This window comes from Triplophysa rosa, linkage group LG9, assembly GCF_024868665.1.
Source record: "Triplophysa rosa linkage group LG9, Trosa_1v2, whole genome shotgun sequence".
Classification (NCBI taxonomy): Eukaryota; Metazoa; Chordata; class Actinopteri; order Cypriniformes; family Nemacheilidae; genus Triplophysa; species Triplophysa rosa.
Window position 1 is genome coordinate 19,143,184 of NC_079898.1, and position 27,159 is coordinate 19,170,342.

A 27,159-nucleotide genomic window follows, 5' to 3' on the forward strand; every position below is an offset into this window, starting at 1 on the left:
TACTCTGTGAAAATCATGTTCCCTCTTTACAAAAACAAAGACTTTTCTCAGCCTCATTTTTACAGTAGGTAAGAGCAGTTTGAAGAACAGCTTTTCTCTCTCTGTATCTAGAAACCTTCATTTCTTTGGCCTTAGTCACAAGTTAAATAAACAGCAGTTGCTGGCTGTGGCACAGAGGGTGTTATGTAGCGGGAAAGAGAATCAGGACTGATGACAGATATCTGCCCCCATTCACATGTAAGAGAACCCCAGGTGTGCCTCTGTGTGTGTGAAGTGAGAGATGCCCCTTAGGATTATGGGTAATTACACCATCGATCTGAGTCAAAGCATTCTCTCATTTTTATCAGAGTAAAGCTTCAATTCCCTCCATTCACACACACATACAGTACACATACAGACATGTACACAATCACCAACCACCAATGATGCAAAACAGTCTATTTACTTATGAAGATAGTAACCAGACTTACTTGCACTTCTGCTTCATTAACACTGCATGCATATTATCGAAAAATACACACCTATACCTGCAAAACGTGCTATAGAAATATGTGTTGCATTGTATTTTCTGGTTGGTAAGGTATTAAACCCAGATATAAACGCATCTGTATGCAAGATCTATGCAAGGCCCGCGCTCGAACGCACCAATGGTAACGTATGCCAATAATTTCTGTGTTAATGTAAAATCTTTTAAATAAAAGGCTACAAATACCAATCCTTATCGCAACTGTCATTTTTATTACACTTATATTTGTCACAGTGATGTGCACTACTGCTGGTGGCAGTTCACCACCGCCATGACACTTTACCACCGCGGTGGTGCGGTTGTCATTTCCACCGTCACAGCCCTGATTACAGTATGTGGAATAACTTGTTGGTTTACTCTTAACAAACAAAACAAAAAAATAAATGCCATTCATTTAAAGGTCAGATATGAAAAGACTTTTGCTTCTTTCACTTCCATTCTCTAATGCAAATCATTTAAACAAATTCAAAACATACTGTGAATCATTGTTTGCTGCCATTGAACACCAAGACTTCAATGAACACATCTGACGTGAGGTTCAGAGGTAAGCTTTCTAATATCTGTCACTTAAATTTGTATCAAGAATCATTGGAAAGTAACTGAAACTACTGCAATTTTGCTGTTGTAACAACTATTTAAAATAACCTGACCATGTTAAAAACTTGCCCCATGGAGTATTTTTGACCCATGCTTGGTTGCCAAGACACCAAGACAACACTGAACTTATCTAAATCAAATGTATGTTTTTATTAACTTCAGAGCTCCTTTTTATAAATCAAGGCTTATAAATTAAGTTATGATGTAATAAAAAACTCTTACCTATAAAAAGCCTATTATTTTATGTCCATCAAATTTTCATGTTACAATAATTACAGACTGTATTAGGCCTATCTGTGTTAAATTACACTCGACACAGGTTGAAAAGATAAACAAACATCAGTGTTATTGTTATCAATAACAAGTTGAATTGCTTTTTCACTGAAAAGTAAAGCTTACGGAATAAAAGGAAAGCAAAGCTTATTGATAATATAATATGTCAGGTGTTTTTGCTTGTTTGTTTGATTAACTATGATCAATAAATACATCTTTCATTCCATAGTAGATTATAGTAAGGGAACACATGTATGTGATGATTGTACTAAAGCCCACTTTAATCAACATACATAGCCAACACACAAGTAGCATTAAATTTATGGCTTGATTTTTAAATGGTCATTATTACTGACATCACTTTATTATAAATAATTACATGTCAGTGATTTTCCGGATGGTACACAGGATAGCTAATATAACTAACTTAAATAGACATTTCAAAACAGCACTGTGTGGCAAGATGCGATAGTGTTGCGTTGCCATTTTGCATTTAAAACCAAAATAATTGCTCTGCTACATTGACATTATTAACTACACAACACACTCGTAGCGGTTAACTGTTGTGTAGTCTATTTTAGTTGTTAAATTACGCGACGCGATCTTTAGCGTAGCTAGCGGACGTCTAAATTAGTGTAGCCTATATGGTAATAATCCATGTTGTTTTGGCATCTTTCGGCTGTTTGTTCCTAAATGGTATTTAGAAACACGCGAATACAAAAAGTGCGTCGTCATAACACATAGCCTAATCTAACTTAAATCGGCAGCGCCACTCCTTCCACCATTCTCCACGTGCACGTGATACTGTTTACATCAAGATGCGCATGCGTATGACGCAGCATGCACGCAGTGTAATTTTAAAGGTAAGAATAATGCATATTCTTCCTAAGTGCCGCAATACCGTGCATTTTTACTACCATGATGTGCCGTATTACCGAACATCGTCACATCGTCACTTTGGAATTATAAGGTTCTATCTGACATTTTTGTCCAAATTGAGTTATTCACATATTTTTATTCTCTGACAATTTATTTACATTAGCCTATGTGATGTTTTTTTTTAAGTTGTGTACATATTGTATTATTTTTTTAGAAAACAAAACTTTGTTTTTTGTTTTAACTACAAAGTTAAATAGAATGCAAAACCTTTAAAGCTCTCTCAAAACTGCTCAAAATGCAGATATAACCTAATTCCAAACATTCTATTAACAGAGAAAACATCAGTCAAACATTGTTGTTATCTTGTTACCTAAAAACTACATTTGGACTTATCAGTCAATTAAGTTAGTTCTAGCCCTTCTTAACCATCTTTACTTTTTAGATGACATCATTCACCATTGCTGTGACATCATGTGCATTATTTAACCAGGAGAGAGGAGGTAGAGGAGTAGCTTTTCCATTTGTCAAGGTAACAGAATTTGAATTATAATGTGCTTTTTTAAGTAAGGACTATATGTAATGTACAGTAAACTGGTTAATATCACAGAATAAACTTTGACAGGGTTTAACACAAAGCGGAAGAGTTTGGTATCTGACTGAAGGGGGTTATTTTCCAATAATAAACAGTTGGATGTACATTTATCTTGCTTACATGACTACCTGACCATTTAAAACTTAAGGTTTTAGGTTTGTGGCTTAATTTCAGAGGCAAAGCGATAACAATGATGTTGATGACTTAATAAATGTGTTGCTTTTTGTACCTGCAAAAACACATTGGCCAACCTCTGTTGTTTTTATTTTGCTATAGAAATAAGTTTGTATTGCATATTGTTGACTAATTATTATTATATCAGATATAAATTAATAAATATTTGCATGTGGAGATCAATTTTCACTGAGACTTTCTTTTTCTTCAAGTTTTTTAAACTACAAAAATGTTAAAAAGTCAACCAGAATTAAAGGGATACTTCACCCAAAAATGAAAATTCTGTCATCATTTACTCACCTTCGAGTTGTTCCAAATCTGTATAAATTTCTTTGTTTCTTTGTCAAAATAGATTTTGCCCCCTATTAACTACCATAGTAGGAAAAAATACAATGGTAGTCAAAAGTGCCCCAGAACTATTTGCTGTCCTACATTCATCCAAATGTCTTTTTTTGTGTTCAACAGAACAAAAAAAAGGATTAAGTATTTTTTCCTACTATGGGAGTTAATGGGGGGCAAGATCTGTTTGGTTATTAGCATTCTTCCAAATATCTTTCTCTGTGTTCATCAGAACAAAGAAATGTGTACAGATTTGGAACAACTCGAGGGTGAGTAACTGATGACAGAATTTTCAGTTTTGGGTGAAGTATTTAATTAAAATTAAATCATAATAAAAATAAAGACAGGAAGAGCCTCTGGACCAGCATTGTTTATTTGTTGTAAAACAGTCTATAGCATTACTAACAATATTATGGTCATTCTAGGCTATAAATATGGTGAATCAACATATGGATCAGGGACAAGCCAATGAAGGGCGGTTTAAAATTGTATTGATAACTACAAGCTGTCCGAAAAATGTTTATGGTAAGGACTAGAAAAGTCTTTGTGTGATTTTTCCTTTCAATGGCATCAAGAAATAGTTAACAAAAATGAAAACTGACTACGTTTATTTCTATGTACTATAAAACATTCATTCTGAAAGATGATAATATCATTGATATCAATACATTTCCAATACTATTATACTGTTGTAATGGTGTTTGTGCAGATCTGGAAATTGACCATATCTGTGAGATTACTGCCAAGAAAACACTTCTTGAGCATCTTAATGACCTCAAGCCTGTTCTCTACCTGTCGACGGACTCAGAGAGTGTAAGAGAGGCCATCAAAGCAGGTGAGAGATAAAATCATTTTGCAATTAAATTCTAAAAGTATCATTAAAGTAAACTACATTTACGTCACAAAGCAGCTTCATTGAGTTACCTTTAGCCATATCAAAGAGGGGTCCTTGTTAATGTTCATTGACAGCATCGGATTGGAAATATTGGCGGATTATTAATAAATTATTTAAACAGGATTACTACTTTTATAAAATACAATAATGGCACAGTTTAGGTAATTACACTAACTACATTAAACTAAAAACAAAAGCCTAAAAGCACAAAATAACCAGACTAACCGCAACTCAAATTCAAGAGCAAAATGGCAACAATGACAATTTCTGGGTCACATGATATGGGGATTCAGACTTTAGGTTCCAAGGTTGCAATCACACCACATACTGCTTCTGTGTCATAAACAGAATTTAAGAATTAGCTGCAATTTTTTAAGAAAGGTTTTACAGCTGTTAACCCGAACCAAAGAGAATTGCAAAATGGGAGCTACAGGATTACATCAATCCAATGCTGCACTGAGAATGTGTCTATAAAGTGCACCAGCATAATAAAACAACAAAAAATAAATAAAAATAGTTAAAAATGCTGCATTTTTTCAGGATATGGAGCAGCCATCATGTTCCAGACCAATTACACTGAGCTCAGTGATGACAAGTTACGTGTGGCCTTTGATGGCGATGGAGTCCTGTTTTCAGATGAATCGGAGAGAGTCTACAGAGAGAGAGGTCTAGATGCTTTCTTGCAAAATGAGAAGGATTTAGAAAACACAGTTCTGAAAGTGGTAAAACTGTTAGTCTAAAATATGTTATTAGTATTTTGGGTGGTAAATATTATCTTTAAAAATGATCTAAAATTGGATGTTTGTGTGTGGAATTATTTTGCAGGGCCCTCTAGGAGAGTTTGCTAAAGCATTACTCTTCATTCAAAAGAGATTTTCAAAAAACTGTCCAGTCCGTACCTACTTAGTAACATCTCGCAACGCAGGCAGTCCTGGAATAAGAGGCTTCAAGACTCTACAGGAGCATGGATTGGGCATAGATGAGGCATTCTTTCTCTGTGGTTCTCATAAAGGGCCCATATTAAAAGCTATTAAACCTCACATCTTCTTTGATGACCAAAAATCACATGTTAAAGGAGCCCTAGAACATGGTGTTGTTGGTGCTTGTGTACCTTTTGGGGTATGCAGTGATTAAGAATTAACCATGATGACCTGTTCTGCTGGTGTGATTTCTATTATGAGGGAAGATAATTTGGTGATCATTTCAGCTGTTGTGTTTTATGGCTTTATGAGTGCAGGAAATTAAGGCAAAAAAAATTGTTGGCAATATCGTCTCTGTCAGGCTCAAACCTCATAACTCCAAAACTGCAACATTTCAGGAAATGGAACAAAAGACTTAAATAATGTTAAATAATTAAACATTGTGTTGACAAGCTCTTTTTTAATACTTACTTTGGTTTAATATTTGCAAAACCCACAGATATTGGATGACCAATATTAATGATTTATGAAAAAAATGAAAACCATGAAATATGGAGATAAAAGTATTCTGCTTGACAGCGACAATATATAAATGGTCAAATAAAACAATAAATTGATCATAACCTAAATTTTATAAATGTTTTAGTATTTTACCTAAATCACTCTCTGTACCTTTTTGTTTTCTCATAATAAACATGAGCCTTGCTATTCCTCGCTATTCCACGTGTCCAGAGGTTGTTTATTCTGAATATGCGCAAAAGGAAATGAATAGTTAGACTTATGGATAATGATGATAATAATATGATGATATTTTTCTCAAAAGTATACCCTAAAGGTAAATATGATCAAGGCTGTGAAAATAAATCTGCATTGTTAATCCTTTTGATCTTTTATTTAAAAAAATTACAACAAAAAAAACCTTTCATCAGAGAATAAGAATTGGGGGAATTCACACTGCTCATAATTAATTAAACCTTCTTTTTAACAAGATAACAATAAGAGTCTTCACCTATAATGCCTGATGAGTTTGGAGAGCACTTGACAGGAATTCGAGACCATTCCTTTATACAGAATCTCTCCAGACCCTCCGATTTGCTCATGGCCGTCGGAAGCACATAAGGTGGGTCCTATGGAAGATCCAACCTTGGCCCCTTTATATGATTTAGGGGGGAGAGTCAGGTTTTGATTTTCATTTTTATCTGTTGATATTTACTAGAATCCATGATGCATTCTATATAAACAACATGGATCTCTAGCAGAAAATTAGGACCAAAATATTAAAGCTAAAGCAGTATCCTATACTTAATTTTACATATGGGGTACTTTTTATCTCTGTGTGTGCCAAATCTTTAAAAAGCTAATTTTATAGTTTAATCTGACCAAAGAACCTATCCCATTTGAAGTTCCAGTAGTGTCAGACGAAGCTTCTGCCATGGCCATCCCAGTACCTTGACCTGAACCCTATAGAAACTAAGCGGTGTGTGTTACTCCAGGGGTTCTGCAAAACCATCAGGAATTGTAGCTGTTATCTTGGCAAAAGAAAGTTGCAAAAGGTATTAAATGAAAGGGTATGATTAATTATGTTATTATATGTTATATAGTTATCCAGACACTTAAGTAAAAAAATCCTGTCAAAGCTACGTCTGCCGCGACGCCGCCACGCACTTCGAGCGCAGTTCTATGGAAAGCCGTTTGGGTCATATTTCGCCATCAACCAGATGCCTGGTGTTCAGAAGACGCCTGGTTTTACGCCGTTTAAGACTTACAGACGCCGCAAAGTACGGCGTTTTGTAGCGCATGCGCCGTAAATTATGGCGTTTTCGCCGTAGAAACGGCGTTAATAACGGCGTTTTAAGTGCAATGCGAAACGCCATTCATTTCGCCGTTTGGACTTCCATAGTACGGCGTAAACGACGGCGCTTCCGTGTATGAAAGACGCCGTAAAAGTGGCGTTTTCTATAATATTAAAATCAGCCCCGCCTTTTCTACACAGTCCAGCCCAATGAACAGAAAGACCTGTGTAGTAGAATGTCGATCTGAATAACGTTTCCTATTTTTAACTTTAATGCGAATAATGTTTAGACTTTCATTATGTAATATTTCTACATTGGGCACGTTTTTCCTCCTTTTCGTTTATCATAATGTGCACAAACGGCATATTTTTTAGAGTGTGTACGTTCATGACTCTGTGTACAACTCATGTTTGTAAAATGCATCGACTTCTCTCATGAAGGTGTCAGCCTCGGTAGCGCAATGGACCGCGGCAGCAGCATAGTATCGCAGGAGTTCGACTCCGCGGTCCGACCATATTCTTCGTTCCTTTTGAGTTGGTTTATTGGGTCATGTTTTTAAATGTCGGAACACTTCCCTGTTGCTGACAACTGATTAAATGACAAGAAACGCTTATTAACAAGCCAACCGGTATAAGGCCTTAATGCATGTAACAGCTTCGGGCTAAGTCTGCTTACTGTACAGTGGCTGTTGTGAGTATGTTTTTATTGATTATAAATTATTTCCCATACGAGCGCGTTTGTTTTTCTATTTACATATAGACTGTACATGCTGCATGCATTCAGTATAAAACGCAATAAGCTTTTGATGATCAAAAATCTAAAAATGATGGAGACTGTTCACATACAGAAACAATAAGGGAAATGCTGACAAAAAAAGCTGTTGTTGAGTTATTATTATATAGATTTTTTTAGATGACAAAAACGGCATTTTAAAAGGAAAATATAGTCCTGTTTTTATAACTTATTTATTGGTAATTACAGAACAACAAGCAGCAAAGATGCAATTAGAACGAAACGTTTTTCCCTTCATGATAAAAGGATAGCCTATAGCCTACATACAGCCATCTTAAGCTAAATTGTATAATGAAAATAAAAGCCAATTGATTAGGCTGTTTAATGCACATTTACGGATTCTCAATTACAATGAAACTCACACAGTCGGCTAACTGTGCAGAACGTATACGGTATATGCAACACAAAAGCACTGGATATACGTAGGTTATAATATGCTCCATCCACATCGAGCTGAGTTTCTTTATTGAAAAAACATGTGCTTTGTCATGTAAAATAAATCATATCGAAATGAAAGTTTGTTTCTCAGTCTGCTGAGGCCGGCTGCGGAGAAACGCGCTCCTCCGAGGCACGCTGCTTCGGGTATAGCCTATACCATATAAATACTGCCTTCTTTTAGAGGGACTGTGGATGTTAGCCTGCTGGTTAGCGTGATTGATTTGTCATCGCTGACTGAATCATTCGACGGTTCAAGGCCCTCTCGGACCACCGGCCAGTTTAGAACGATTCAGTCCGATTTGGTGAACTGGATCACTGAAAAGAACCGGTTCAAAAGAACGAATAGTTTGTGAACCGGCCATCACTAGTTAGCTCTACCATCTTCCTATTGGCTGTCCACTGTTCACGTTAGCTCTACCATCTTCCTATTGGCTGTCGCTTCTGAAAGTCGCTCTTTATTTGCATGAAGTTGAAGATTTCTCAACTTTGTCGCGTGGCTAGACACGCCCATCCGGTCGCCAATGGTTGGGACTGCTCGTGTTGCCGGAAGTCGCCAGCTCTCCATTGAAATGAATGGGATCATGTCGCTTTGTCGCTTGTAATGTGAACGATGCTTTACGGTGAATTTCCACTACAGAAGAGCGTGCTGCTGGCAATGCTGAGACACGATTGCTTTGAGGCAAGTCATTAATTTTACGCTAACACGCCTCCGAAATGAATCCACCATTTGCAAGCAGTCGGAAACATACATCATAATCTTGGCTTGCCTACTGTTTACAGCGGTTGGCTGTTGCCCGGCGTTTGTTGCTTGATATTTGCATAAAGTTAAGAAGAGCCTAACTTTTTGATGCTCCCAATGCCTTCTCCGCCCCGCTGTCGGTCCCATAATGCAACACGTGAGCGTCAAGCTCAGCTCTCATACAAATGAATTGAAAACGCTTGCTCTGCTCCGCGCCAGTGGAAAACGCACCGTTAAGCGTGCGATGTGAAACGGTATGGGATTCCTTTTGTGCCAATAAAAATGAACGCAAACTTTTAAAAAACGAACAAATATATACAATGAGAAAGAAAAAAAAACACTTTGATAGTGAAAACAATAAACTCAATTGCAAGAATGTGACATTATTTTCAAATAAACTGCAATTTTTCTTAACAATTTTCTAAGTTTCGTTTTTGCAAATAATAGATTTTTCATTTGCGCTTTCCGAGTTTTCGTTTACGCTTCTCAATTTTTCGTTCGCCTTTCTGGCACAAAACTCACATGTGGGCGGGACTTATGGCCACTTTACTCTCATTGGTTAGTGAGATTTGGATTGACAGCTCCCTGACCAGGAAGTCGATACTGAAGACAGTGCAGCGGATTAGAGAGCAATCTGCTTGCGGTTTTCTGTATTGTATTGTTTTAGTGTTTGAACTTAAATTACTTTCTTATTTTGTTAGTATATTAGCAGGGTTGCCAACTTTCACACACTTAAAAGTAGGACACGCTTCCAGGCTCTATCACGCCGTAACAACAAGCCAACGTCGAGTAAAGACAGGATAGATAGCCATATTCACATGCAACTTTACGTGGGTTTAGAGGCCGTCAAGACAGCAGTCTATAATTATAATTACAATGATACCAGGAAAACGAGATGCCTAGTGAGTTTTGAGGAGATATACAATAAAGTGTTATGCTTCCAGTTCATATTTCTAATTTATAGATTATAATCGTGGTGGCATTTTATGTATTGTTTCTATCTTTAAATGTTTGTTTATAGTTTAAGAAGTCTCTCTTCTGCTTTTCTTTAACCTGTTTTATGTAGGTGTGTAAATACATAATGAAATTGTTGTTTGCAAGAGGCAGACTATATTAATAAATCATTCTAAAGGCCTCTAATTGTGTCACCTTATGAATTTGTTTTGTTGTAGCGTTTAAAAAACATAAACGTCATTTGAATGTATTGGTAGTGTTTTATGAGGTGTACTTTCTGTGAATGTAAAGAAAGGGGTTTAATACTGTACATTCACCATGATGAGTTATACTTGACTTATAAGTGGACTTAATTCTTTAAAAAGAGACTGTATGCAAGAGCGACATGGTCATCCTCCTCCTCAGCTGGACACAAGTCACCCTCAGGTATTGTAACCGAGATAATAAAATTGTAACCGAGATAATAAAATCGTTAAAAGTTTCTCTGTACAGTAGCTATGCAGCAATGTTTTCATTTAGCACGTTAATTTCTCACAACCCAATAATCTGTAATGTGTCTTTATTGGATGTTATAATGCAAGTTGTTCGTTCCTTTTTAAGAAAATAATCTTAATAGTCCATAAAATAATACCTGACAAAAAATATAAAGCACACAATGAACGAGCTAAGTAAAGACAGAATTGCTACTGTACAGGAATAAAACTTTTAGTGATTTTCTTTATTATCTGAATTACATTAATTTATCTGAGGATGAGGAGGATGCTTGGATCCACACCGCGCGTGACTTACCAACTTCAAATACCAATTACTAATATACTAACTAAATAAGAAAGTAGTTTTAAGTACAAACAATAAAGATAACAGCGTGCAGATCGTTCTCTAAGATTCGTTGCACTGTACTGTCTTCAGTATCGACTTCCTTGTCATGGAGCTATCAATCAAAAACTCACTAGCCAATCAGCGTAAAGCGGCCATAAGTCCCGCCCACACGTGAGGTTTGTGCCAGAAAGGCGAACGAAAAATTGAGAAGCGTAAACGAAAACTCGGAAAGCGCAAATGAAAAATCTAGCAGCGAATTCAAAACTATTATTTGCAAAAACGAAACTTAGAAAATTGTTAAGAAAAATAGCAGTTTATTTGAAAATCATGTCACATTCTTGCAATTGAGTTTATTGTTTTCATTATCAAAGTGTTTTTTTTCTTTCTCATTGTATATTTTTGTACGTTTTTTAAAAGTTTGCGTTCATTTTTATTGGCACAAAAGGAATCCCATAAAACGGGCGTTAGTTCAGCTCGCGCAGGGACGCAAAGACACTCTAATTCAGCGCTTAACCAGAAATGATGTTTTATTAACAAAGTTCGGGAGAAGCCGGAGCACATAATCAAACTCGGCCGGTTCACCATTGGCAACCACGTCATCTATCCAAACGAGTTTCGTTAACAAAATTCAGGTGAAGCCGGAGCTCATAATCAAACCCGGCTGGTTCGCTACCAGCAATCACGATTTTCACCCTATCAGCTCAAGCGAGCCTCCGCATAAATAAGACCAGAATTCTTACATGCGCCTTCTCTACAGTAATGCAACATCCCTCCACCTCCCCGGCCGATCTCCCCGAACTCGCTTTCCACAGCAGGACCCCGGGGGGTGAGCTCTGGGTTCGGGCCATTTCCGAGCTCGGCGCACTCGCCCCCATCAGGGGGGGAGTGTTCCGGGGTCGGAAGGAATCGGCGAGCTCGGAGCCCGCCCCCTGGACAGCACGCCAAATACGCATATCTTACCTACCCCTGCTATCAGCATTTTCCTGACACCATTATTATTATTTGCCTAGGCGAACTCGTGAATACAAATATGAGCAGACATGAACGGGTTCAAAAAGGAGGACAGCCAAACTCCGACAACAGCGATGAAAAAGACTGGGCAGCTGTCAAAGCTTTATATGACGATTTGAAAACAACCAAGAAGCCCCGTCCGGTAAGCGATGTTTTTCCGGATACTGTGACATACTGTACGGTCTTCCGTGTGCGAATGACAGCGCCCCCAGTAAATAAAAGCACGAATCGCCTTGTTTATCATTTACTGATGTGGTGAATATTTGCCTTGATGCACAGCCCAAACCCAGCAACGCTGTAACGATTGCTGTGTCCTCTCGTACGCTGTTTAACATGGTGAAGGAGAGGAAGGTGTTTGAAGATGAGGGGCTGGAAAGGTACGTTATGCATCAGCTGGAGCTCGAGGATCAGCCGTTCACACCGGGGATCGCTTTCCCTTTCGTAAAGGTAACAGGTTTAGCTTAATAGCTTTTACAAAACGATTTTCAACGTTCACAAAACTGCTTGATCTTCAACCACTACCACCGTCACCACCTGTTAGGAACCTGATGCTATTCTGTAACGCGATACTATACAGTACAGCTCCAATCCCTGCTACAAATACTCAAATATGTACAGTAGGTGACACAACATAGTTTCAAGGTCATAGCATTGCTAGGCAATATACAGTATATGCATCTCCAGCAGAACTGACTGAATATCTGTTAAACATTGTGATGGAAAATAAATTTGTGCCACCACTAGTTTTCATACAGGGACTTTTTACTGTGAAGGCATTACACTGTAGGGCAGGTCTCAAACACAGACCATTGTCATTTTTCTTCTATGAGGAACTCACGTTTGTTTCTAATTAACAGGCACTGATGAATGTAAACGCTCGCTTGCGGGAACTGTACCCAGACAGCGAGGAGTTGTTTGATATTGTGCTGGTGACTAATAACCACGCCCAGGTCGGAGTTCGCCTCATCAACAGCATCAATTACTACGGTATTGACAGACAACATCAAGGTCCATACAATGTGGAATTCTGTTCACGGTGACTCAGAGCAATAATCCCTATCCGGTTGAGACTGATATCATTCACTATAATTTAACCTATAAACATCATTTATATTCTGGCTTAACAAACACGATCATCATCATCAAACTAGTTTCTTATTTTAAAATATTTAATAAATACCTGTATATTATATACAGTAAACAAAAATGATTTCAATTCTCTCCGTAGATTTAACTATTGAGAGATTTTGCATGACGGGTGGGGAGAGTCCAATTGGTTACCTAAAGGCCTACATGACCAATCTCTACCTGTCTAAAGATTCAAAAAAGGTGCAAGAAGCCATCGAAGAAGGTATTTTACATTCGCACGACATGCATTTTACATTTCCATCATGCCAGAATCTTTACATTCTGTAAATGCGAAGCTAAATCCTCCTTACATTTTCACAGGAATAGCAGCCGCTACAATGTTCACCTGTGACAATGAGAACGAGCTCATTGACACACAATTACGTGTAGCCTTCGATGGAGATGCTGTTCTGTTTTCAGACGAGTCTGAGATTATTGTGAAGGAACATGGATTGGACACCTTTTTTGAGCATGAGAAAGAGTTCGAGAACAAGCCTCTCGCTCAGGTAGACTAAGGCTGAAAATATAAAACAGATACTTCTGTTAACTAATTATGCAGAGTATATGAAATTGACTCGATATTTGCTGGTGTTGCTTTATAAGCGTTTATATTATTGTCCTCTAGGGTCCACTGAAATGCTTCCTGGAGGCACTGGGTAAACTTCAGCGCAAGTTCTATGTGAAAAACCAGCGTATTAACTGCCCAGTCCGCACTTACCTGGTCACAGCTCGAAGCGCTGCCAGTGCTGGAGTCCGTGTCCTGAAGACGTTACGGAGCTGGGGCTTGGAGGTAGATGAGGCCCTCTTTTTGGCTGGCGCTCCTAAGGGACCTCTCCTTAAAAAGATCAGGCCTCACATCTTCTTTGATGATCAGATGTTTCATGTTGAGGGAGCCCAGGAGCTTGGGACCATCGCCGCCCATGTGCCTTATGGGATTGGACAAAAATACCATAAAGGAAAACGCATAGACACAAGTGACGTGGAAAAATAAGGAAAAGATTTGATGGCAAAAGTTTACATCTCATCTCTTTACAGTACATACCTAAACATTCAGTGTCAACTGTTTATTTTATCTCTAAAATACCTCAAATATACCTATAAATTTACTTCTATTAATAATTAATTTGAGATCCTAGAAAGTATAATTTAATTTTACCTTTTAAGGGTATTTTAAACCTTTACAGATTGTTAAATATGTTTTCCTGGTTTGGTTTTAATCCTAAACATTATCATACAGTATCATGAACCCATAATATGCACAAAATCCACATACCAAGTGGATTACCCAGATTGTGTACTGTACTAATCCATCGGAACTGTGAGGTTATTAACTACATACAGCCTTTGTTTTTAAGAAAATGTGCAATTAGATATTTTTAACCTGTTTAATCAAGTTTGCTGTACAATATTTATTTAAATCTATTAATGAACTCAGGAAAAATACAGTTTGGCTGTATATACTGTTTAATTATATAGTTATTATATATATTATTATTGTTATATATAGTTATTATATATGGTTTTATTGTATAGTTTAAGACTTTCACTGCTCAATGCACTTTTTTGTTTGTAGCATGTGCACTGCTGAATTTGTGACCCTTGTGTGGCCTACCAGACTTCCCCACAGACCTTGCAACATGACCCCTATGTAAATGCTTTAATAGCGAGGAATGTAAAGAATTACTTAGCATGTGTTACTCCCAAGACATTTTAGACAAAAAACTTTTTATTTACCATATGGTGTGAAATATTGCTTCAGCATTTTCACATTTGTTTTGTCTGCATAACTTTCAAATGTCTTGCAATAAACACTAGATTGATTCTTGATTATAAACCATTGCCTAATGATTTATTATGTATCGTTTACATTTGATTCATTATTTGATTTGCGACCACGGCTCTTTAATGAAGATATCGATGTATATGTATCAATGCAATACACATAATAAAATAATATACACAGAAAAAGAAACGAGAAACGTTTGCGTCCACAAAGCTCAGTGCGCATGCGTTTAACTCGCCGCAATGCGCCTATGGGTAGTGTAGTTTTTAATCACTTCCACACTGACGAATGTTTACAACTACAAACCTGTTCGCGAACTCGTTGTAGATGGACTCAGAACGATCGGAATCGGATGTGAAGCATTCCCTTTCACATACAGTTTGACAAAAGCGTCGACATGTTGCTTGGCAAAACTATTATCGTCACGGGGGCAAACTGTGGCATTGGCAAAGCCACGGCCACGGAACTGCTGCGGCGTCAGGGCCGGGTGATCATGGCATGTAGAGACCGAGATCGGGCAGAGAAAGCAGCGCAGGAGATCCAGCAGGAGGCCGGGCCCGACTGCGGGGAGCTCGTGATCAAACTCTTGGACCTGGCATCGCTTAAATCTGTTCGTAGCTTTTGCGAAGAGATTCTCAAGGTATTTTACTGTGTTCAGCCTCGTAACCAGTGCTCAGTTTATCATATTAGACAACTAAACCAATGTAATAGGCTACACGTTTTATAGTACGAGGTAACGTTAATTGTTTACAACTAGAGGTCAGATGAACACCAAGGAAGGGTGCGAGAAAGCCACTCGGTCCAACTTTACCGTGAATGCGCGCGCTCTCTCGAACTTCATTAAATGCACGTGATAGGTGTAGGGATGGAAATAACTGAACTACGGTGCGGGGAAACGAGGCGTTGTGCTACTAGCTTTAAATGTACATACCAGGAGACTGAATATATTATATTCCCAACAAATTCTGCGTGTTTTTTTGTGCCACCACTTTATCATTGTCATCATATGCCTCAAATAGTAAAAAAAGCAATTAACATGATTATATACAGTCTGGTAACAAAATACCAGGTAAGGCCTACAGCCATCCACTGATACTTAGTTTTGTTTTACAAATCACCATGGTTTAATTGTAGTAAAATAAGTAACTATGAATTGATTGCCATGTGTATTACCATAATTTTACCACAAATGTCATGTTAAATAAGGGTGAATTCGTGGTTACCATGGTTTTACTAAAAATTATATCGTTACCATAGTAAAACCATGGTTAATTTTTGTTGGTAGTTCTTCCTCGGACGACCAATGTTGTTTACAAAATAATTTCAAAATATTTTTGTCATTTAATGATTAAATTAACACTGTATAAAGTTTCAGAGATACTTAGGGCTACGCTTTTTCATTCCACCGTTATTGCTGCACAGTGCACATGAAAAAAACTCTTTCTATTTTTCTCTATAATCTTAATCTTTACAATTTGCCACTTCTGTTGTTTCTCAAACAGGAAGAGCACAGACTTGATGTGCTGATCAACAATGCTGGAATCTACCAGTGCCCTTACACCAAAACAGAAGATGGTTATGAGATGCAGTTTGCTGTCAATCATCTGGGCCACTTCTTGCTCACTAACCTCCTGTTGGACCTCCTCAAACGCTCTGCCCCAAGCCGCATCATAGTGGTGTCCTCAAAGCTCTACAAATATAGCGATATTAACTTTGATGACCTGAACAGTGAGCAGAGCTACGACAAAGCCTTCGCTTATTCGCGGAGTAAGCTAGCCAATCTCCTCTTTACGCTAGAGCTCTCCCACAAACTAGAAGAGACAGGAGTGACTGTAAATGCTCTGACCCCTGGGATTGTGAGAACTAATCTCGGCAGGCATGTCTACATCCCTCTGCTGGTGAAGCCTCTGTTTAATCTGCTTTCCTGGGCTTTCTTCAAGTCCCCAGAGCAGGGAGCGGAGACTTCTATCTACCTGGCCTGCTCACCAGATGTGGAGGGTGTTCAAGGGAAGTGCTTTGCTAACTGCCAGGAGGAGCAACTGTTGGAGAAGGCCACAGATGAGGAGGTGGCCAAGAAACTCTGGGACATTAGTGAAGTGATGGTGGGTCTCACAGGCTGAAAGAATTTAAGCATTAGTCTAACGGCAGTCACTTACTAATGCACGCTGCTCCTCTCCATCTTAAAGAACTACAACTATTTCGCAGTGTTGATAGTGCTTTCAAAATACAAAGTAATAAAATCACCTTTTTTTACATTTGCCATCAAGTGTTTTGGGAAGAATGGTCCATTCAACACAAGCAAAATGTACTTAACCTAACAACCACAAGAGAGAGCTTGTTTTGCCATAATTATACACTTTAAATAATAATCCTACAGTGTTATTTGCATTTGTTCCTTAAGATGCCTTAAAGCACTGTAGCAAACTTACAGTATACATTTCAAATATATAAGAGTTTTGCTTTGCTTTTTATCTTGAGAGTAATAACTAAATTTAGAGTTACTTTACACTCAAAAAGGTTATAACCCAAATTTGTTGTTGTGTGCACAATTAACACCATTCTTTTTTCCCATGACAAAATATAAAATAAAATACTTAACCTTTGTGTCTTTTTCGACAGTATTTTTGAGCTCCAGCTGCTTTCCTGTTAAACATTGTTAATTCTTGTAATCACGGTAATCTCCTCTGTACCTTTAGATTTGTTTGTTTTTCTTTGAAAACAGAAATGCTTTTAGGAGCCTTCTTGGCCCTATAAATACATCGTTCAGATTTTAAATAGAGCTCAGCCACGGTTATATAATTGAAAAATAGTCTGATGGTTGTTATGGAGGGGCTCATTAGCAAAACAATTTTGGAATTAGATCAATAACCCGCTCTGCTTTCAGTTCACTTATCATCTAATTAACCGTTCTAGGAGTTGTTACACTACAATTCAACTACTTGCCTTCACGTAGACCCACATACAAAGAAAGTACACACTTCCCTCACACGTGTCTCTCATGATTGCCTTGAATGTTTTGCCTTAGCAGTCTCGACGGGCACCTAATGCTTTTCCCTGTGTTTGCCATTAGGACTGTTTCGGGATCATTTAGAGAATGTTCCGATTGGCCAAAAAGCCCCTGAGATATCCCAGCATTCATCTGATAGCTCCCCGTGAAACGGGAGGTCTCGGAGCGCTTGGCCGTAGAAGCTGGAGACTGTTTGTATTTGAAATAAAGAAAATTGGGGAAATTACTAAAGTTAATGGCTTTAATGACGCGTTTAGAAACGGTGCCACATCAGCGACAGTGTGCCAAGCTGCCAAACAAGTGAAGCTTTGATTAGAGTCATGTTTTTTCTATTTCATCCTATTTTTTCCTACATCAGGGAGAAGAGCCGTATAGGTTTTGGAATTCATGGGAAAGCCCTTGTATCTTATCTTGTGGTTTGGCATGATGTGAAGTATTTCTCCTGTTGGGCTTTGCTCACCTCACCTCGGTTCTGAGTGCAAACCAGCGGCCAGCATCTTTTCCCACCATTTTTGCTAGACATCACATCCAAGTCAAACACAAGAACTCCCCTCTCGTTTATTATCCTTCGTGTTTGTTTTCTGTGATAGGGGGATGGAAGGGAGATACGAACACATTATTTTTTCATAGTAAAAAGAGGTTTTACTGATTGATTCTGAGCACGATGAAGGCACCAGAACCCAAGTCCCATTTAAAAATTATCATGTGGCTTTTGTTTTGTCCGGTTCTCACCTGTTCACACAGCATTTCTGTAATGAAAACTGATTTTAATCTGATATGAACAATACATATAAATAAAATGAATGACGATGCTAAATGTGATCTATTTCAAACAATAAACAGACTGGATAGATTAAGGCTAAAAGACATCCTAAGAAACTATAACACCAGCCATACTGACTGCTTGGCAACATGTGAATAAGACCTTACCTGGGATGCAATGATAATTTAAAAATATATATTTTGGTAATTCCCGTGTCAGGTTAACCCCAACCTCAGATCAAACCTGTAACCTTTCAGGCCAGCCTGAAACGTTCCTCAGAGAAACTTAAAGTGATAGTTCACCCAAACATGAAAATTCTGTCATCATTTACTCACCCTCTTGTCAGTTCAAACTTTTATGAATTTCTTTCATCCGCAGAACACAAAAGAAGATATTTTGAAGAAAGTTGGTAACCAAACAACACTGGCACCCATTCACTTATATTGTACAGACACAAAACCAATGCAAGTGACCCAGCTAACAAAAATTTGTTAAGAGAACGTTCCTTGGAGGTTTTTCATGTTTTTGAAAACGTTTTAAAAACATTCAAAATGTCCAGTTTTTAATGTTTTAAGAACGTTTTCAGCTAACAAAAGTCACCATCATGGTGATCAGTGTTTCCTTGAGTTGAGTTCTTGTTCCTTGACTCTCATGTGTTAGGTTTTTTGGCGTGTTGTAACTGTGTGCATGTGATGTGCTGTTGTTATGGCAATGCAATGAGATCCAATGAATTTGGTTGGTGGGCATTACAAGCACCATCATGTTGCATTTTGATTCACTCAATATAAATTTTTAATTGTGTTCTTAATCCTGAAAGAACAATATAATATCAGGGAGTTTGATTGCATTTTGATGTCTAGCAAAATTGTGAAAACACGATGCAAAAAAATCTACAGCAGAATTTAGACAAACGCAGACATCAAGAATCAGTGTATGAGTCTCAACAATGGCGACAATCAACAAACTAATTCTGATAAACAGATCAACTGTAATGCATGCTGGGAATCATGAATGAGTTTTGTACTAAGATGTTACACAGCATGCATTGCAGCATTAAGTTTTCTTTTGATGATTGTCACCATTGTTGAGATTCATACACTGATTCTTGATTGTCTGTGTTTGTCTAAATCCTGCTGCGGATTAAGTTTATATTTACATCCAGATTTCACAGATCTTTTTAGACATCAAAATGCAAATAAAATTCCCTGATCTAACTATTTTCTTGCAGACTATTTTCAACAACACAGCAATCAGTCCAGATGAGATCTAACCACAAGATGATGGTGATTTTAATGACCACCAACCAACTCCATTGGATTAGATTCTCATTGCATTGCCATAACAACAGTACATAACATGCACATAGTTACGACACGCCAAAAAATCTAACACATGAGAATGAAGGGACAAGAACTCAACTCAAGGGAACACTGATCACCATGATAGTGACTTTTGTTAGCTGGGAACGTTCTTAAAACATTAAAAAAACTGGACATTTTGTATGTTTTTAAAACGTTTTCAAAAACATGAAAAACCTCTAAGGAACGTTCTTATAACAAACTTTTGTTAGCTAACATTCTTCAAAATGTGTGATGAAAAAAGTCATACAGGTTTGAAATGACAAGAGGGTGAGTAAATGACGATAGAATCTTTCTTTTGGGGTGAACTATCACTTTAACAAGAGCTTACAAAACTTGAGCGAAAACACTTTCAGGAGAACAAACACAGATCTGCTGGCACAGAAGCTGCGTGTGCACGAAACAAAAACATCTTTTCAATTTATTTATTATTCTTTATTTTAGCAGGTAAATTGATTGATTGCTTGGTCTTCTGGAGTAGTGACCTGGCCTTGGGTTGTGTGTGTACAGGGTTACGGTGAAGTTTTTCCCCTGAGGTGGATCTCTGTGTTTTGACACACTCTTCAAAACAAAACGAGTTTTTCTCCGGGTTTGAAGAAACATTTTGGTCTGTAGCAGGATAAGGAAAACATTTCAGCATTTTTCTGCATTATTCCATCACATTCACACATGGAAATGATTCTTGAGGTGTAAATCTCTTCATGGGAAATGTGTAGATTTCCCGAAGTATGAAAATGAATGTTGCCAAATTTAAGATGATAACTGAAGACTTTCGTAGACAAATCTCAGATTGTACTGGCAGCGCGTTCTGGACGGTTTCTTGGGACCTGAGTGTGTATTTATCTACATGTTAACCAGACTGGTAAATCCAAGAGTTGCTTAACATACGAACAATGTAAGGTTCAAATGGTCCCTTAGGAGGCAGCTGAGTTTCAACAACATTATTTTAAAGGCAGCTCCTGAATAAGGTGATCTGTTTGGCCTTAGCCTGCTGATTTACTGGGATGCCATGCAACAGATTCGAAGATCGCAAGCTATTTATTGTGAATTCTGATACTTTAGTTTTGTTGAATGCTTTAATGTATATGAATGGTATCCTGCACCTAAAATGTTGATCAAAAACATAAAGACACACAAATGAATCTACTACATAAAAGTTGAAAAGACCCGATTTATTGTTTTGTTATTGTCATAAACACACAAATGGATAGTTTACCCAAACGTAAAAACTCAGTCATTATTTTTGTGCCCTTCTTAACTCTTTAGGTAACTTTGAATAGCCCTTTAAAGGGATAGTTCACCCCAAAATGAAAATTCTGTCATCATTTACTCAACATCTTGTCGTTTCAAACCTGTATGACTTTCTTCTGCAGAACACAAAAGAAGATATGTTGAAGAATGTTAGTAAACGAACAACGGCGGTACCCATTGACTTGCATTGGTTTTGTGTCTGTACAATAGAAGTCAATGGGTAAACCATTGTTAGGTAACCAACATTCTTTAAATATATTTTGTGTTCTGCAGAAGAAAGTAAGTCATTCAGGTTTGAAATGACAAGAGGGTGAGTAAATGATGAAAGAATATTAATTTCTGGGTGAACTGTAATGTAATTTATGCATCAATGACGTCAGGTGTCAAGTTCAAAACAAACAGAAACTCGAAAGCAAAAACATGAATAGTAGGCTATAATAAGAGACATACCTGTTTAGTTTTCTAAATGAATGCATATCAGCATCCAAACCTCTTCTCAGAATAGCTTGGAGATACTTACAATCCAATATGGTGTGCACATCATAAAAATAGAGCGCAATTGATGGAAACCTCTAATCTGAGAGCGTGTGTGAGGGAAGAGTGTAGAAGATCAAATCATTTTACAGGAAACTCTTCAAAACGGTCTATAAAGTGCTCTTAAGTGAGATGTAAGCCATTAATATAAACTCTGGGGCACCATTTTGTCATGATTTACAAATCCTCAACATTGGTGTAGATAGAAATGGAGGGATGATTCTTGTCCAAGTGCTCATCTAAGAGCAAAAACATACGACGCCTCCAACACAAACACAACTTTAGTTTTAAATCTCAGTCTGAGAGGTGCTTATAGCAGGCCGTGAGGAAGAAAGAATGAATTTAGGGTTTTGTACGTGGTTTTGGTTGAGTGCATGACCACGATTAAAGTACAGATAACAGAATAGATGGACTGGCTGTAGAGAGCACCAAGACTTTTCCGGTGGCCCGGTCAACATGTGAGCCGGCTATCAAAATGTAGATATACAGTATTGTAGAGCAGCCCCAAAAAGCATTTATTTCTGGCATAATGTACTGCCATTGCATTGAATTCATATTTTAAAAATAATTTTGTTGGTTGTTGGTGGTTTCGTTAATTTATACTTGTAATGAGAATATATTTACAGTTTCAGCATCCAGCCAGGATTCCCCTAATTTATTAATATATATTTTTATATAGTTTGGAACCAGAATTGCACCAATATTGCAAATCAGCATCTCAAAATAACTGTTCAATAATAGACTTATAGACCAACAGTCTCCTTTGAAAACCGCAGAATCTCTGAAAAGGAGCAATATCTAAAAGCAACTCTCTGCATGCGGCTTAACATACTGTGAGCTGTTGCATACTGCCAGACAGAATCCACGTTCCACTGAAATCATGAATTACACCATCAGAAAAGCCAGAGGTGGCCAGAGCCGCAGATTAGGAGCAAAATTGGTAGCAGGTTTGAGGAAATGCTCCCAAATACCAGCAATTGTACAACTGTGGGTGGTCTCGGCTTCTTCGTTGAGTTCCACTGCTGCATTGTGAACAAAACTGTCAGGTATTTTTGTAAACAGGGGTCATTTGTTATGATTATTCCAGCTTCTGTTGTCCTAGATGGACCAGATCTTGGTTATTCCAGAAGAATCTCTCCCATCTCCGTCATTCACACCTTTCCTTGCTTGACCACTCTTTCATTTGGCCTCTCTCTGTTTCTCTTTATGATTAATGTGCGGGTTATTTATCTCTGTCTGTCATCATCTCACTTAATGTGTACTGGCCGTATGCCAGATCCACCATGAGCAGAGCGAGAGAGAGAGAGAGACAGCCGAGCATGTTTGGTTTGGCCCCCTGTCCTCCTCTTGTCCACCATCTCTCTCCGGAGTGCCCAGAAGATTCTCCCGTCTGAACTCCTCAACCTTTGGCCTTGTTCGCAACAAATTACTCCTCTCTGCCGTTTCTCATGCACTTATTGCAGCTCAGTGTTGGGTGGCCATTAATAACAGGGAGGGTTAAAGTAGACCTCTTGCTGAGTGATAGGAGCGCTAAAGCGCAGATCAGCTTCCCATCCTACAGATGCACGCAGAAACAAACGCACGTGCGCGCTTCCTGCCCTAAACACACACGCTCGTTCACACAGGGATGCACACAAGCACTACTATCCCAATGAAAACTTATAGAAAACCTTATGCAATATTTTTTTAATATTTACAGAAAGCTGCCAGTAGCATCATAGACACAATTTAACCAAGGGTATTATAGTTTATTAAAACTAAAACTATTTGGCACCGATAGCCCCGTGGTTATGATGGTGACCTGAGTTCGACATGTCTCGATGGTCATTTGCCGATCTCGCTGCCCTGTCTCTACACAACTCTTTCCTGTCTGCTTTCTGTCCTGTCCCATTAGAAGCATAAAAATCCCAGTCCCAGTGAAATAAAAAATCACTATTTTTATTTTTTCATGAAATATTGCATGGTTGATTGAAAATAGCTTATCAGTGTGGGTAATTCTTTTTTTTAAATTCATTATTGAAATTTTAAATTTTCCTCCCTCTAGTGACTATCCATTTCAATTGAGTAGTTAGGCGGCTTGGGCGGAGCATCCATTAACTCCTCCCCTTTAACTGTCAAAATGTGTAATGGCTACTTTTATACAGCCCATCAATTAGCAGTGAAAACAAATGCCACGCTCACTATTTTCTCATTCAAAATTCCGTTTTACGGAAGTAAAAACGATTGCAACTTCCGGTTCACAGGGACTTTAAAAGCCCCTAAAATATAACTTAATAAAATAAAAATTGAAGCATTTCTGTTCATTTAAATTAAATTAAATATAACCCAAATATCATATGAAAACCTTAAAGCGAAACCAAACGTCCTGATCGCTTCATGTCACCTAAATGATGTCTTTTAAGATCTGCACAAGATCTGCACACATGTCCTCCCTCTACGTGGTAAACAAACAGGTGTCCATTCACTTTTGAGACTGTGCATACGTCATTTATGCGACATAAAGTGCGATCGGGACGTTTGGCAGAAGCTGTAAACCGCTTATAATTTTATAAATGACGTTCAGTTTATTGCAAATAAAAATCGATTCGCTTCAAAAGACGTTAAGGTGTGACCAGGAACTGTGGGGATCATGCTTGTGTTGGATGCATGTGCTTTTAGAACTCTAGAACGCATAGACCCCATTTACATCCTGTATATGAAGCACAGAGAGCTGCGGATTTACCTAAAAATCTTCTTTATTGTTCTACTCTAAAATGTCACCTACATCTTGGATGGCCTGAGGGTGAGTAAATAAACAACAAATTTGAAATGTTGCCCTAATAAACTGAAATAAGTTTGGCACAAGTTGAGACACTAAAATTATTAAAATAAATAAATAAAAAATATAAATAAACTAAAACAGCATTTTATTTTAATTTTTATTATATAGCAACATAAAAAATAAATAAATACTAAAATGACCTAAGCATATATGAAAAGCTAAAATATGAACATGAAACCTAAAGAAAAAGCTAACTCAATCCCAGAATGCACTGTGACAAGCACAGTCAAAGAAATCCAACATGGCTGACAAAAGCAAGATAAACAATGAAAAATTGCTTATAATTTAGTAAAATATATCAATGAAAAATACTTGTATATTTTAAAATTTGTATGTTTGTGCTTTGTAAATTTATGTTAATATTAGTATCACGTCAATACCTAACCAACATACTAAAATTGAACTCTACTGAAATCTGTTGAGTCATGCGTGTTCTGTGCTTTTTGTAAAACTCATTACTTTTCGGTTAATCATCTCTCATTCTTCCTCATTCATTCACTACTTCTATTTTTCTTTTAAAGAACATATATGTGCAGGCGTCCGTTCTGAAACACACACTTACACATACATCATATGCTGTGTCTTCTGTACTCTCCAGAAACATCAACACACATTAATCTTCATCTGCCTGCTGTAGGGTCCTCTCACCGTTCTGATAGCCTAATGTTCTAAGGAAGCCCAGAAGAGAGAGCGAGTCTCCTTCACTGATCACTGGAATTAATCAGCTGAAGCAAACAGAAAACAGAAAACACACAAGAGCCCTCTGGGAACAGAACAACAGACCAGATGCCATCAGAGTCACTTATGATGGGACTCAGAGGTTCTGAGAACAGCAGGATGGGGGAATGTGTGTGTGTTTGGGGAGGATGTCTTTGATCCCTGACATCAGCAGAAACAAGCGTCTGTCTGTATCTCCTGTACATTGAAACCACAGGATAAATAGGTTCTTCTGCCTCTCAGGGAGCAAGACACAGCTGTTAGCTGCAGGTCTCGCCGTTTCAAACAGAGATGCACTTGCTGCTTATTTATCAATAATAGTTTCATTCTCTCTGTAGATGCTCACACTGAGCATCATCGAAACGCTATTTATTATTATTCGCAGTCAGATCGAGTCTGTCAGGGGGCCTGACTTCACTAAACCAGAGCAGCCTGCTTAGTATCTCTGTCCCCAGAACACTCCACAAAGGAGCCAGGACTCCATACATCACAGGAGCCAGACATGTAGGGTGGGAGGGGTGATCGCTTTAAACGTTTAACTAATAGTTTTTTCTTTGTCCTTGTGGTTTATGTAAGTCTGAACACACTTTCTCATTCTTCATATTGCTTCTTTTAACAGTATAGCGCGTAACAGTGTATTATAACTAAAATAACACAAATGCAGTATTGGAATTAAGTTCAAGTGATGCTTTTAAAACAGGTTTAAAGTTCCTGGGGACTCATTGGAAGTTTTTCTTCACTATCTATTCATTCCATGCATATACGCACAAATCTTGAAATAACAAAGCAAACATAGAAGAGTCATGGCACTGAACAATGAATCCAAACTCAAATGCAAACCACCTGAAATCTTGAATAAATCTAAGCTAAACATAACCTTAATTATCCTGTAAATCTACAAGATACTACAGACCAAAGGTAATTTATTGATACAATCTGTCAACATCTGAATGAATACACTGTTATCGGTCTTACGTTATTTTTTTTACCTGCAATCACCGTGTTTAATCCTCAAAATCACTCTTATTGACAACTGTGTATCCTAAATCACAGACACCTGAGTTCAAGGCAAGCACCTTTCCTATAAAAACACACTGGATCCCGCTGCAGCCGAAGTCAATGAGGTCACAAACCACTTAGAAAACGAGTGGAGAGACTAGAGGTACCTCTCCTCTGGTTTGCTTATCTTTAAAGATTTATGTCATGTTCTTTTTCCTTCTCTCCCTGTAACGCTCCTCTGTTGTCTCCTGCAGATGTTTCCAGTTTACAGAGCAGAGGGTGGGCACAGTGTCGGGCAGCAGGCTGACCTCCCACCTGCGACTCTGACCTTTGCCCCTCGCAGCTCTCGGAGAGAGCCGGAACACCTGATGACCTGACCTCTGTGCGAGTAGCGTGACAGACTGTGGCGTTGTGATTACGGTAGAAGCAGAAGGGAGCAGCTGAGGTCTATTTGATCTCTTGAGAGCAAATGTATAGCACATACATGCTTTGACTCTCATTAAATCTAGGCATGGGGCGCCCTCTGCAGGTCAGAAAAAATGAACATCTGAATATGAGTAAAAAGAATATGAGAGGAAAAGGGTATAGGGAGGGTATGGCATTTATGATTTAGGTTTGAAATTAATAAAATAAGATAATGAATGTGGGAAGAACAGGTGGAGAAAATAAAATAATAATAATAATAATATGCTTTGATAATATGTTGTGCATCTTTCAATAACCCAAAATTATAAAAATGACTACAGTACCACTTCTCAGAAACAAATATGAAAAAGAACATCAAGAAGGATCCTTTATGTCTTAAAACAATAAACATGTATGGGACATGCATTTATTATGACAATGTTTTTGGCCACCAACTAAAGTGAAATTCTAGCTAACACATTTTATCATGTACCGAAAATCAACACATAAAATTTCAAAGTAAAAAAAAAAGATGTCTGGGCCTGTTTATAACCAAGACCTATTAAAACAGATAACACTATTCATGCACACACAGCTGACAGTAAAAACACAGAACACCTCTTAAGTGAAGCCCGAGGGATTATAGGGAAAA

General features: G+C 37.9%; 3 protein-coding genes and 1 long non-coding RNA gene across 5 annotated transcripts; all 4 read left to right on the forward strand.

The window, feature by feature from the left end:
* Window positions 1–907: 907 nt before the first annotated feature.
* LOC130559346 (cytosolic 5'-nucleotidase 1A-like) lies at window positions 908–5,931 on the forward strand. Of its 2 annotated transcripts, none has more exons than XM_057342355.1 (6): window positions 908–1,070; window positions 2,718–2,804; window positions 3,806–3,905; window positions 4,090–4,215; window positions 4,816–4,941; window positions 5,101–5,931. In XM_057342355.1, the coding sequence occupies exons 2-6, from the start codon at window positions 2,718–2,720 to the stop codon at window positions 5,121–5,123; spliced, it is 462 nt and encodes a 153-aa protein (XP_057198338.1). In that variant the 5' UTR covers window positions 908–1,070; the 3' UTR covers window positions 5,124–5,931. The 2 variants fall into 2 exon arrangements, with proteins under 2 accessions (XP_057198338.1, XP_057198337.1); XM_057342354.1 differs by having other exon boundaries at window positions 909–1,070; window positions 4,816–4,997.
* Window positions 5,932–11,214: 5,283 nt separating this feature from the next.
* Window positions 11,215–14,689, forward strand: LOC130559507 (cytosolic 5'-nucleotidase 1A-like). The gene is made up of 6 exons (XM_057342625.1): window positions 11,215–11,883; window positions 12,021–12,188; window positions 12,599–12,728; window positions 12,970–13,092; window positions 13,191–13,375; window positions 13,495–14,689. The coding sequence occupies exons 1-6, from the start codon at window positions 11,761–11,763 to the stop codon at window positions 13,858–13,860; spliced, it is 1,095 nt and encodes a 364-aa protein (XP_057198608.1). The 5' UTR covers window positions 11,215–11,760; the 3' UTR covers window positions 13,861–14,689.
* Window positions 14,690–15,014: 325 nt separating this feature from the next.
* Window positions 15,015–17,268, forward strand: rdh14a (retinol dehydrogenase 14a). Its single transcript, XM_057342627.1, has 2 exons — window positions 15,015–15,292; window positions 16,155–17,268. The coding sequence occupies exons 1-2, from the start codon at window positions 15,050–15,052 to the stop codon at window positions 16,770–16,772; spliced, it is 861 nt and encodes a 286-aa protein (XP_057198610.1). The 5' UTR covers window positions 15,015–15,049; the 3' UTR covers window positions 16,773–17,268.
* A 6,822-nt stretch (window positions 17,269–24,090) lies between these two features.
* Window positions 24,091–26,855, forward strand: LOC130559736 (uncharacterized). The gene is made up of 3 exons (XR_008963610.1): window positions 24,091–24,347; window positions 26,157–26,265; window positions 26,357–26,855. It is a non-coding gene; the product is annotated as an uncharacterized LOC130559736 (long non-coding RNA).
* Window positions 26,856–27,159: the final 304 nt, after the last annotated feature.

Excerpts from the sequence above, each read along its gene's own strand:
- rdh14a (XM_057342627.1), top strand. The coding sequence starts at position 15,050 with ATGTTGCTTGGCAAAACTATTATCGTCACGGGGGCAAACTGTGGCATT. Across the intron at positions 15,293-16,154 it reads TTTGCGAAGAGATTCTCAAG|GAAGAGCACAGACTTGATGT; the intron begins GTATTTTACTGT and ends TTTCTCAAACAG.
- LOC130559346 (XM_057342354.1), top strand. The coding sequence starts at position 2,718 with ATGACATCATTCACCATTGCTGTGACATCATGTGCATTATTTAACCAG. Across the intron at positions 4,216-4,815 it reads AAGAGAGGCCATCAAAGCAG|GATATGGAGCAGCCATCATG; the intron begins GTGAGAGATAAA and ends GCATTTTTTCAG. Across the intron at positions 4,998-5,100 it reads AAAACACAGTTCTGAAAGTG|GGCCCTCTAGGAGAGTTTGC; the intron begins GTAAAACTGTTA and ends ATTATTTTGCAG.
- LOC130559507 (XM_057342625.1), top strand. The coding sequence starts at position 11,761 with ATGAGCAGACATGAACGGGTTCAAAAAGGAGGACAGCCAAACTCCGAC. Across the intron at positions 12,189-12,598 it reads TCGCTTTCCCTTTCGTAAAG|GCACTGATGAATGTAAACGC; the intron begins GTAACAGGTTTA and ends TCTAATTAACAG. Across the intron at positions 13,093-13,190 it reads GCAAGAAGCCATCGAAGAAG|GAATAGCAGCCGCTACAATG; the intron begins GTATTTTACATT and ends ACATTTTCACAG.